The 13,399-nt window shown below is 41.0% G+C and overlaps 2 protein-coding genes across 2 annotated transcripts in view; both read left to right on the top strand.

Annotated features, from left to right (window-relative positions):
- Positions 1-13,399, top strand: part of LOC136441410 (zinc finger protein 436-like) — a 410,847-nt gene that overhangs the window by 192,818 nt on the left and 204,630 nt on the right. The window lies entirely within an intron of this gene.
- Positions 51-8,843, top strand: LOC136441996 (polycystin-1-like protein 2). The gene is made up of 10 exons (XM_066438584.1): positions 51-187; positions 1,196-1,398; positions 1,797-2,039; positions 2,963-3,171; positions 3,591-3,702; positions 4,659-4,903; positions 5,385-5,574; positions 6,127-6,513; positions 7,407-7,943; positions 8,620-8,843. Exons 1-10 carry the CDS (start codon positions 51-53, stop codon positions 8,814-8,816), a joined length of 2,460 nt encoding a protein of 819 aa, XP_066294681.1. The 3' UTR covers positions 8,817-8,843.

Below are 13,399 nucleotides of genomic sequence, written 5' to 3'. Positions count from 1 at the left end.
TTATAGATAAATTCTTGACATTGCAGGTTCTCAATAGATCGACGAACAAGATGTTTCTAATGACAACGGAACAACATCTAGGGAACCTTCAGAACCTTCATATTTGGCACGACAACAACGGGAAGGGAGATCGGGATTCCTGGTATCTGGACCGGGTGGTGGTTCAAGACTTGCAGAACAACTCAACGTAGGTAATATTTGCGTTGATTGTTTAACCCTCAAACACCCGAACTTTATTTGCGACTAAAATGTCCGAACGGGGTCAAATATGACCCAAAAATGTAAATTCAGTAAAATCCCTTTTCACCTTTTTCGCTGATTGTTATCCGTACATTGCTTCAACAATGTAAGATGAATGTTTAGGCATGTTTATGTATGTATAATTTCCGTTCATTATCATAATAGCACATTTTTTTTTTTTGCTGGGGTCAAAAATGACTCCAGTCGAACAGACTTTCCTCTACAATGTCAACAGTATTGTGCCAATCTCTCTAGAAAATTAGGAGAGCTTAGAATAGATGTCTACTGACAAAGTCACGGAAGGATTTTTTCCGATCAAACATGTTCAAATGACACATCAAAATCCACGCCTGGGGTAAAAAATGACCCCGTTCGGGTGTTTCAGGGTTAAAATAGAAGCTAGCTAGCTACTGGCGTAGCCAGAACCCAAAAGATACAGGATTATTTTGGTTATATGTATAGTGGAGAAAACGTCGGGTTATATTATATCGAGTCACTTTCTACTTATAGTTGTGTATCTGAAAGACATTTCTTTAACCAAGTACAGTACTACAATTTCTTTCTAAGATTTCATACCACAACCTCGCCGCGACCCCGTTGCGACCAACAACTTGACAGATCGCTAAACGGATTTCTAAATAAAATAAAAATCTTTTTTACGCATTGTGTGTTTTGTTGTCTTTTTAGTCATACGTTTACATTTTGCATGATATTCAAATTATGAAATCAAGGGTTACACAGATTTGATTTAGGTCGCAGTGAAGTAGCAGCGCGATATCCATCTAGTGTAAAGATACCTTTTGTAGTATTTTAATCATATTTTCTAAAATACTAATTTGTTTAGACTTAATTTTTATCTTAATATATATTTTACTTCTAGTCCCTGATATACTGTTTCGTCGTCGCTGGGAATCATAGACTTGATCTTACCGCTCTCTCCTATTGGCTAATACAGTTACAACTTCCTGTGTGATGATTGGCTGGCTGTTGACAAAGGCGACGGTCTGATCTACAAGAACATCCCCGCAGCCAGCGAGGAGGATCTGACGTCATTCGGGTATCTCTTCACCACAGCAGCGAAGAAGAACTTCATCGACGGACACTTATGGATATCAACTATAGCGGTGGGGATATCTGCAAACTTCACCAGGGTGCAACGTAAGCACATATTTCATATATATTTTTTTTATTTTTTTTATTTTTTTATTTTTTTATTTTTTTACTTCGCCTTTTGACAGGCAGGACGACATGGCACTGCACTCGGGTTTTTTATAACTTATTTTAACAGCGCCACGTACACAGAACATGTACCCAATTTCACACCTGGTTGGAGTGAGGAAAGTCGTGTAAAGTGCCTTTGTCAAGGGCACAACATCGGTGATATTCGAACCCGGGACCGCTGGGTTCTGGGCCGAACACCCTGCCGTTACGCCATACGACCCCGTTAGCCTTTGGCGATGGCTTCTTTGATTCACAAAGCTTTGAGAATTCTTCTGGCTAGAAGTCATACACAACTTCTAATTGCATACCCATGATTCTATCAATTGTATTCGCAGGCTGGTCGTGTTGTTTCTCCATCCTTTTCTGCACCATGATTTCTAACGCGATGTGGTACCGGACGGACGACAGTGTGGAGTCCCCCTCCGTGCTGAAACTCGGGCCCTTCAGCTTCAGTCTCCACCAGCTGTACGTCAGCGTCATGAGCAGTCTCACGGTCCTGCCGGTCAACGTCGTCATCGTGCAGATCTTCAGGAGCACCCCGAACTCTAAGAAGAACGAGGTGGTGCCGGATATTCCAGGTGAGCATTATGGTTCCAATTTCACGAGACGACGATCGTACTGCGCTCTCGCTGCGACCTAAACCGAATCTGTCTAATCCTTGATTTCATAATTGGAATATCATGTAAAATCTTCTTCTTCTTCTCGAGTCACTACTTCACGTAAAATATATGAAAAATGTATGATTGACAAGACAACAAAACACACAAAGCGTAAAAGATTGTTTTTTGGTATATAAAATTCGTTTAGCGCTTTTTTAAATTTGAGGTCGCAGAGAGCGCACAGCGAGAGTGCCGTCCTAGTGAAATGAGGGTATACTATCCAGCACTCTTTACTCGTCTCCAACATCAAGATCTCAAGACAACAGTTACTCAAGCAACTGGATAATATTTGGAAACGGCCAGACGTTTCAGACAGCATCCGCTGTCTTTTGTCAGTGACTGGCCGTCTGACCGTTTCCAAATTCCTTCCAGTTGCTTGAGTAGCTGCTACCTTGCGTATCTTATTACCTGGATGTGCAACCTTCATCGAAACATGAAGAGCTGTTTATTTCTTTGAAGCCAAGAGACGAACTTGTAAGTTGCAGGAACAGGAATTTGGCCTAGTCGAACCTTTACTGAATACGATTGGTCAAGCCAAGTCAACTCCCTAGGCTTTGCAAATGAATGAAGGTATATATAAATGAAGGTGTACTTTACAGACTAGATTGACTGCATGTATCTGCACGGTAAAGTACGCAATGTGTTATGCGGGACTCTGTAATCCCCTTATGTTCATTTGATATGAAAGTGCCAGCAAGGAAATTTGGTTTCCAAAATGTTGATTGTTGCTCGATCGTGTTACTGCAATCTTGAGTGTGATTAGTGCTGTCACCAATTCCACGCTTTTTCTTTTAGTGAACGTTGACCGACAAATACGTAAGGTTTGTGTATGTCACCCGCAGGTCTAGGGCTGAGTCAAGGCAGCAAGGACAAGATGCTGCCCTACTGGTTCGTGTACGTGGGCTGGGTGCTGGTGTTTCTGTCGTCTGCCGTCTCCGCCTTCTTCACCATCCTGTACAGTCTGGAGTGGGGGAAAGATAAAGCTGACGCTTGGCTCATTACATTCTTTCTCTCCTTTGTAGAATCGACACTCATCATTGAACCACTGAAGGTACAGGTCATTTTATGCGTTCATTTGTTCCGCATAACCGCGCCGGTAAACCGCCTTTGACGTAAAATACCACTTATGATACCACGTTTGATAGGTTTGATCTACTGACACCGGGATGAACTCCTTGCCTTTTCGATAAGTGTTTGTGGTGGGTTCTTTAACGTGTCCATGATTTAACGAATTCCAATCCAAAAGGACGTGCCCCTAACTATAACCGAAGTTAGGTCATTTTCACCTGCGTCGAGTTAGAAAATAGGTGTTGAGTGCCTTTCCCAAGGGCACAGAATTAGGGCCTGGTAGGGATTAGATACAAACCGCAAGACCACCTTGCCAGTGACCGTTCGGCGATATGGTTTGCACCATGTTGTATTCAATAAACAAATGTATTGATAATTAAGCAAGAAAACGTTATCTTTAAGGTTGTCATCGTGGCTGCTCTGCTCTCTCTGATGTGCAAAAAAATGATGGCTACTGGCGAGGAGCTCACGAAGAATGTTAAAGCACTGGCGACTATCGGTGACGACGAGACAGGTAATTCACGATATTAATATTTCTCTGAGCTTCATTTTGATTGCAAAATTCTTTGTTCTGTCCACACACTGTCTGTGTTGGTACGAGGGTGAGTCAAATAGTAATGCAAGCTTAAAGGGCATAAGACACCAATGGCATCAAAATTAAGAATTTCCTGAAATTACATTAACCATAATACTGTTGTTAAATGACATAGAAATTTTCACAAAATATTCACACTTAGGATGTTATTGAACATCGAACGATCAAAAAATCATACCTCCAGTTTTTTATTCTTCCAACCAGGTAATTACATTATCAGTGACTTGCCCACTTATGACGTCACAATGAACATGGCAGCCGATTTGGAACTTTGCACTGCAGCTCGGCAAGAAAACAAGCAAACAAAAAATATTGTTATGTCCTTTATCAATTTAATTGAATGTAATCACAATAATTAAGCACCATTTGCCAATCAAATGTTGTTTTTCACAAGCCGTGGTGTAAGGTTCCGAACCGGCTGCCGTTTTCATTGTGACGTCATGAGTGGGCATTATTCACTGATTAATGTAATCACCTGGTGAGAAGATCAGATAAGAATATAGAGCTGGATCCATGGAAGTATGGTTTCTCATGGTTCAATGTTAGATAACATCAGAAGGGTGTGTATTTGTTTTAAACGTTTCTATTCCTTGAATGATGCTACTCCTATTTCAGATAATAAGAAAATGGTGTATTTTGGTGTCGTATGCACTTAAAGTGGGTTTTCTAACGGTGTCTCCAGATGAAAATCTGAAGAACAAATTGAGATATTTCTGTATCAAGACATGCCCATTTACCTTTGTACCGAATTTCAACTCATTCTGCAAAAACATCTTAGCTTGTTATAAAACCACTTGCATTTACTTTTTGACTAACCCTCGGATCTACATGTACCTATATATGTGAACGTTATATACATTCTACTTGCCATTTAGATGATCAGAATCGATTCGTGAGGGAACAGCGCCGAAAGGGAGCACCCAAACTGGACAAGACCATCGTCCTCCAGGCTGGGGAATACCGACAACGACGTACCAAAGTCAGCCAAACCATTCAAGAGATCGTCTCGTACTTGGTTTTTCTCGTTTTCCTTCTTTGCGTGGCTAACATCGGCGTCAGCAACCTGCCGTACTACCTGCATCGCACGGTGGGGTTGACGTTCAACGACAAGGTCTTCAAGGTGCGTCTGGTCGTTATTTCTAATCATAACTGTACCTCTAAATTTATTCCTTCCACCCATTGTAAGAACCAGGGCGTTTCTATATTTTTTTGTTTCTACTACCATTCTGATAAGCCTAATGCCTAATTCTCCTGATAATCGTAATAGTTTTAGCGTTTATTAGATGCAGATTATCTTGTTTACTTTAGATCTCTCTTCTTTTTCTTCTTACCATACGATCTCTCTTTGATAAGGTTGTATCTTTTACTGTACTTTGGATAAAAAATCACGTTGGGACGGCATTGTTAGCAGCGACACCTAGATGCTGTGCGAAATATAACTAGTCAGTATTGCCCTGAGGAAAGTGACAGACAAAACGTCGGCTATTGTTGTTAATATCTTGGATGTGAATAAAGAACTTTGCTATATCCACCTAGAACAAAAACATCATAGTCCTAGTGTTGAAATGTCTACTTTCCTTACGATCTGTTTTCACTGACAGAACATCACAAAGAGAGGGACAAAGGAGAACATGAAGCTATGGTTGGAGAAGACGGTAGTGCCGGAGCTGTTCCCGTTACCGAGGCGAACGAGACGCAGTCTGGACACTACTGGTTCACCGATGATGACGAACCTGCCACTCTACAGGCTTACTGAGCCAAGGCTGCGGCAGCAAAGGGTGCTGGACAATGGTAAATTTTCTTTTTATAGTTCTATTCTTAAGATTTAAAGTGATATCGAACCAGTTTAGCTCACTGAAGACCTAATCTTCCTCTGATCGAGACAGACTTATTGTAGCTCTAAGTTACGACCAAGAGTATATTTACTATATTGGACATGGTCATTCAAAACATGTAGTGTGTGTAGTCTGATGGTTAGTGATTCGGCCTCTGGACCAAGATGCTGGGAGTTAGAATCTCCACATGCAGGCTACTGTAAATGGTCGCAGTCCTCACGGCGGGACGTTCAGCCATGGCTCACTGTTCATTGTACTTTTTCAGGTACAATCAACATGTAACATGCTATACATAGCGTACGTTTTCGCTCACGACCAGTAAAAGTGTAGCTCTTCGGTGAGCTTAACTGGTTCGAGATCACTTTTACTTTCACAAACAAGCCTTTAGCATACTTATTGGTGTCTTCAGATCACCAGTGTATAAACGCGTGGACCTCCTAAGAGGAATGTTGTCCATTTTTGTCGTCCAGCGAGTTGCTCTTTGATCCTATGTTGTTTTCCATTGTAGGCGACTGGATGGAGGTGAACGCTTTTCCTGGATGGAAATCTTCCGGACACGACAATGCAAGCGTTTCCAGGAATCTACATTCCAGCTGGAACTATTCAGCAGCACTTGGGTACATCAACTTGCCGTACGTTGCGACGCTTCAGTCCTTCTACGAAGGCGGCTTTAACGCACAGTTCGGCAAATCAAGAGACTCTGCAATGAGAACTATTGCGTATCTCTACTCCAATAACTGGATCGACCGCAACACTCGCGTAGTTTTCCTAGAATTTGCCTTGTACAACGCTAACGTTAACCTCGTCTGCATTGTGACCTACCTCTTTGAGTTCACGCCTATTGGAGCAGTCATCCCAACGTCGCGGATTTCTATATTCACACTCCATGACTATGGTGGGTCTCAAGGAATTCTGCGGGGATTCTTGGAAGTGATCTTCATTTTCTTGGTCCTTCATCTAACCTGGAGGCTAGTAAAGGGAATTTACAGCAGTGGATTGGCATTTATAAGTGAGATTTGGAACTGGGTTGAAGTGGTGAACTTGACGTTTTCTTGGATGGTGATATTTGTGTGTGTGACGAAGATTGTGATTGTTTCGAAGACGAAAATTCCTGATCTACAAGATGAGAGTGGTGAGTGTTGCTTCAACTCTTCTCTTCCAATTTGACATGAGAGCATAGTGCTGTATTCCACTTAGAGGCCCACTATGTAAGGTTCGGACAATACAGAAAGTAGATTTTCCTGCCATATTGCATTGCATAACAGTTTGAGGTGTGCCTAACTGTTTACCTCATCCTGACATACAGATGGCCAGCATGTTGTCGTTTATAAACGGTAGGGTCTAGTTTGAGATGGTGTTTACCACTCATGTGCGGACCTTGTACAGCTTGTTTTACACAGTGCACAAACACCAGAAATACAAACTAATGATGCAAATATGTTAAAAAGTCGCTGTATAGGTCATTCTAAGGGTTTTGTTTTCAATAATATTTTTAATTTTGGGGCCCAAATCTTACATTATGATAGTACATTTTTAAAGATTATTGTTGAAGTTTCAAGCTACATGTATGATAGATCAGATCATTTATCAGATATATATGTTCCTAGCATTGAAATTTGTTTGTTTGTCTTTTTGTTTGTGCCTTTGTTTAGACTCAAGATTGCTAAATTCAGCCATAAGGGCCGTTTTTCAGTGAACACGACAGTCGTTTCGCAGTATCAGAGTGCGTAACTACATATACTTTCAGTTTTCCTAATGAGTCATATCTTCGTGTTTTGTCCATTGCAGAAAGCACGCATGAACGGTTAGCCCAGATTGCTTTCATCTCCGCCCTGTTCACCTGGACCATGGCGGCGGTGGTCTTCGTCAACACCGTCAAGTTCCTCAAGCTCCTACGGTTCAACAAGATCATCTCCTCCCTGTCGAGATGCCTACGCGCGCTGTACAAACCACTTATAAACTTCATGGCTGTTTTCTTAGTAGCGTTCCTGGCTTTTACGTTCTTCGGGTGGACGGCGTTCGGTCGCGGTCACCAGAACTACCGATCCGCGATGGAGTCAGTTGTCCAGACATTCGTAATCTCGATAGGGAAGGTCTCTTTATTCATACCCATCACTAGAACCAACGAGTTTGCGAAGTTCTACTTCTTGGCTTTCATCATCGTGATGATCTACCTGATGATGAATCTTCTCATCTCGGTTATCAACGAAGCTCTGGCGATCAGGGGTGAGGCGCAGCTGCCCCCCGAACAGAGGGAGATCGCGGACGGGATGAGAGAAATGGCGCTGCGGGTAGCCGGGAAGAGACAAGAAGCTCGTTTTCCAGGTAGGATTTGTTTTAGTTTAGCACTGCCAACAATGACTATGAAGAGTCATGAAAGAATTATCAACCTAGGATTGATGCGTTCAAAGATTTGCTGTTCCCTATAGCTATCATATAATGAAACTCATTGCCATTAAGTACTGTAGGAGCAGCCTCACAAGATATGTGTTACGCCGATGGGCGGTTCAAACGGCTTTACAGGTACAGCGACAGGATGGTAATGAATATCGCTGGTTGTAAACAGTTGATCATGAATGTAAATGGAGAGTTTGCCGATTACAGTTACTCGTGCGATTTCAGCCAAATGTTTGTGATCAGAATCTCATCAAAAAGTTGATTTTTTGAATACCTAGTCTCGATCCTGCTGCGTCCTATGTTTTGATACACGTCGTTATGGTGTACCGTTTGGGATGTTTTACGCAGAACTCAGAGTGCTATGTTTGAATCCCCTGACAGGCTAACGATGTCGCGCCCTTGGTAAAGACTCATAGACCGAATTAACTCACTCCACCCAGGTGTAAAATATAGTACCTGACTTCAGCTCAAGAGGTAAAAGGCAGTGGAAGGAGAGGAATTAGCTCCGCCTTCCAATACCGTGCCCTAGACACAATGTATAACAACCCACTATACCTATGCCCTAAAAATGCTATGATACTATCTTTACGTTTACCTTGTACAGATCTTTATGCGTCCAAGTCGCCGACAGACGAGCTGGAGAATCTCCTGAGTGAAGTAGAGACTCGAGTTCGGGACATCAATGTCGAGTGGAAGGAGATGGACAACCAAGTTCTGCAGCGACTTCCAGAATTATCTAATGATATGATCCACGGCTCTAAAGACGCTCCGGCTTGTCAAAACTTTAAGGACTTGCTGTAGTTATTCCTGACTCCCAAGGGCCTTAAAGTTAACATTAGGGCCCGAAAATCGGATTTTGAAAGTCAATTTATTTAGTCATTTCTATACATGACTACTTCAAACAACACTATCACAATGTATAGCGACGTCGTTGGGATGTGAGAACTCACTGCAAATTGTTGCCGGGATTTTTGTAGGCTCGCGAAACTAAGGGAATCGTCGTACGGCACATATTGGCACAGTTTTAAAGTGCCCAAGACATGAACTTATTACGCAAAAAAAACAACACTTTTCGTATTAGCAAATGTCAGTACCATGAAGATTTTTGCATTTTTTTTCATCTCCATACTTTGGGCCCTGATATTGCTTTAATTTCCTTAAAAGGAGAACTCAAGTCCAGAAAGGGATGTTATTTTCCAAAAGATGATAATTGTAGGTAGCAAATTGTATACTACTTCATATTCATAATGAAATACTTACTATACCAAATAACAGTTAACTGGATATGATTTTGGAAACGGTCAGACGTTTCAAGTAGCATCGACTACTTTTCGGCAGTGACTCTGAGCAAGATTTGTCGAACAGCAGTTTTAACCACGAAGCTACTTAAAACGTCTGACAGTTTCAAAAATCATATCCAGTTGTTTGAGTAACTGTTATTTGGCGTATCGTATCACCTGGATGTCTAACTTCATCGACGTATCAAAGTACCACTAGTCTCACACGCATTAAGACGTATTCAGTATTCTACTAAACTCCCAAAGGGTTGTTATGGCATTAGTTGCTAGAATAATTTGTTGTTAGCAAAATGGTTTTTACGTTTCTATAATGTATGCATGTATTCGTCTATCACGGTGTTGAAAATATAAATAAATATTATTTCGAGAGAATAAAAACTATCCGAGTACTCTCAATTTACATTGTATAAGTAATCTCAGCCTTTGTATACAATGTGCCTGACAATGCCTGATAATAATTAGGCTTTGGAAACTTGTACTTCGATATCTTATCAACTTTAAGTCTTCGTGGTGTGCTATCGACCCTCATTTATGCCGAAAATGCTTCATTGCGTAAGTCACCACAAGTGGAATTCTAAAAATAATTTGGCTGATTTTGTATTTATTGACACATCATTTATTGGAAAATTACACTCTCGTATGGAGTTTAGTTCTCCTTTAAACTAGTTGAAGTGTTCAATTCTGTCCTAAAGAAGTTGGTACTCGGTCATAATCTGAAAATAACTTTATGAAATAATACACTGAATGCATTATATCTATTTTGGGTCTGATACAAGCATGCAAAAAAGGGAAGCTATACATAAGTGTAGCAGCACAAAAAGGATATTGACACGTTTCTAACAAAGTACAATGAACATGCATAGTTTCTAGCACGACAAACCTGAGACTACTAGACATGTATGATGTAGTTAAAGTCATTTCTCCTTCTCGAATGTGAAGTGGGTATCTCACAGGACTGCGCCTAATTGCGACGACTTTGCGAATTTTCCATTGCGGTCACTTGCGACGCACGGGTAAAATACTTGACATCTACAAACAAAATTGACGCACCTGGAATGCCACATTCTCCGTTTCGGCTCCAAAGCAACTACAAGATAGCCTTATGTCAAATCACAGTGTTGACATTGACTTAAAAGTCAATGTACAATGATTATATCAAAAATATATTTTCAGTGATTGCGCTTCTTTACGCCAAGTTGTACGCATTGCGCCATTTTGGCAATTGTGAATATTCTAAAATACTCAGAAAGTTGGAATTTTAAGCAACAAATTTGAGCCGATTGGCGTCTTTCGCATTTTGGCGTAGTTCAGTTAGATACTCGCTTAAATACGTACAGGTATCAATCTATCATAGAAGATCATAGAATGCTAAGGGTAACATCAAGGCTGTTGAAGCTGGGTTTTTTTCAAAATATGTGCGTCATTTCGATTTCCCTTGAATTAAGCAAATGTTTACAGTAGGAAATAGTGCTGCGTACCGGTACCGTACCGTAAAAAATGATTAGGTACAGGTCCAAAATACCGGATCATGAAGTACAAATGTTCTATGAAATATGGTCCGGCGTGAGAATCTGTCCGGGGCGTGGCCTAAAAACTACGAAGGCCCACAAGTACAAAGTACACCAACGAAGACTAATGTATCGCCCTACCTTACTGTCTTACAGTAACAAAGCACTGACAACGAATTATATTATACGCGGTATCGTTCCTCAAAACACTTCTCAAACATGTTTTATCGCAATATTAAGACTCAGGTACATGTGTCCGAGTTATTGGTGACTGATTGGAACGACCTAAGTCACTCAATTTGGAAGAGTAAGAGGGAGGACCACTTTCCACGGACCCAATGTGATAGAAGGTCGTGAGAATCTGTCCGCCTTACTGAAAATCGCGGTATCGTTAAACAAAACACTTCTCAAACATGTTTAATCGCAATGTTAAGACTCAAATGCATGTGTCCGAGTTAATTAGACTGATTTTAATAACCCAATTCACTTCATTTGGAAGAGTGTGAGGGGGGGACCATTTTCCACGGGCGGACAAAATGTGATAGAAGGTCGTGAGAATCGGTCCGCGCTACTGAAAATCATGATGGTATCCTTACTCAAACCACTTCTCAGACATGTTTTTTCACAACGTTAAGATTCAAGTAGTTAAGAAGCCTGATTTTAATAACCTTAGTCACTCCATTCGGAAGAGTGTGAGGGGGGGGGACGACTTTCGAGTTAGGTTATTCCAATAAGTCTTATTAACTCGGACATATGTACTTGAGTCTTAACGTTGCGAAAAAAACATGTCTGAGAAGTGGTTCTTTAAACGATACCGCGATTTTTAATGGGAGGACAGATTCTCACGACCTTCTATGATATTTTGTCCGCCCGTGGAAAATGGTCCCCCCTCACACTCTTCCAAATGGAGTGACTTGGCCGGGTTATTACAATCAGTCTTATCAACTCGGACATATGTACTTGAGTCTTAATATTGCGATAAAACATGTTTGAGAAGTAGTTTTTTGAACGATACCGCGATTTTCAGTAGGGCGGACAGATTCTCACGACCTTCTATCACATTTTGTCCGCCCGTGGATAATGGTCCCCCCTCAAACTCTTCCAAATTGAGTGAGTAAGTTTATTTCAATCAGTCTAACTAACTTGGACACTTGTACTTGAGTCTTAACATTCCTATAAAACATGTTTGAGAAATGTTTTGTTTAACGATACCGCGATTTTCAGTAGGGCGGACCGATTCTCACCACCTTCTATGACATTTGGTTCGCCCGTGGAAAATGGTCCCCCTCACACTCTTCCAAACAGAGTGAGTTAGGTTATTCCAATCAGTCTTATTAACTCGGACATATCTACTTGAGTCGTAACGTTGCGATGAAATTTGTTTGAGAAGTGGTTTGAGTAAGGAAACCGCGATTTTCATCAAGGCTGACAGAGTCTCACGACCTTCTATGACATTTGGTCCGCCCGTGGAAAATGGTCCCCCCTCACACTCTTCCGAATTGAGTGAGTTGGGTTATTACAATCAGTCTTATTAACTCGGACACATGTGCTTCAGTCTTAACGTTGCCATAATACATTTTTTAGAAGTGTTTTTTTTAACGATGTGTTTGCGTGTGTGTTTGCGTGTGTGTATTTTTGTGTCACTGTGTGTGTATGTTTGTGTCACCGGATGCGTAAAGTCAGCATAACTGTAGAACGTGTAGATGGATTGTAATGATATTTGATATGTGGGTAGGTGTCGGGAGGAGAAAGGTCAAGGTCGATTTTGGGCCCCCTGGTATGTGTCACTGGAATTGCAACGGCGTATTTGTCAAAATATTTTAAGGAGAATAACTGAAGAAAGGAACGACAGATTTTCATATTATTTACTATGCAGGTACCTTAGACAGAGATGCATACAGTGAATTGCAAATTATGCAACTTGGACTTAATTTGCATAAGTAATGAGGAAAATCTACGTTTGCAGTGTTGTCCATTGCATTGCCATCTGTTACTTGTAGAAGCTATTGCCATCTGTTACTTGTAGTAGCGAAAGTTGGTCAACCCCCAACAGGTGTGGGTCATACCATTGAGCGATATAGAATGGAGGGAACTGGTTTTATTGAGATTTTGGGTCCTAAGACTCTTGTTGTAAGGTTGGGTCCCTCCATACGACGATATACATTTACATATCTGAATATATTTAAATCACTTTTGATTGCCTGAAATTCTGTTTGACTTTGCTTTTGTTTAGCTTTCTCGTCGTTTTAGGATTAGAGCTCACAAAACCTCAGATTGATTTTCATCAAATTGTTACTTAGTTATAATAAGGCTTGCTACTGGCTTCTTGTGCATCTTTACTAAGTGTTTATAGATGGAAAGGGGCGAATGTTTATTTTTTATGAGGGATGGGGGGCGGAAGATACTAATAGCCATAAATCAAATTACGATTCCATGGCCTGGTATTGATGTGGTTTCTCCCTACTCACATGTTGTTCTCTTGTAAATGTACTTATTATATGGTTATGCTATTTACTGTGTATGTGACTCCTGCCTCTTATGATCATTCATGTTTCGATTCATTACTCGAGTCACGTGT

Source organism: Branchiostoma lanceolatum, chromosome 9 (genome assembly GCF_035083965.1).
Source record: "Branchiostoma lanceolatum isolate klBraLanc5 chromosome 9, klBraLanc5.hap2, whole genome shotgun sequence".
NCBI classification, from domain to species: domain Eukaryota; kingdom Metazoa; phylum Chordata; class Leptocardii; order Amphioxiformes; family Branchiostomatidae; genus Branchiostoma; species Branchiostoma lanceolatum.
Note: the sequence above shows the minus strand (reverse complement) of the source record. Positions and strands in the feature narration are given on the sequence as shown.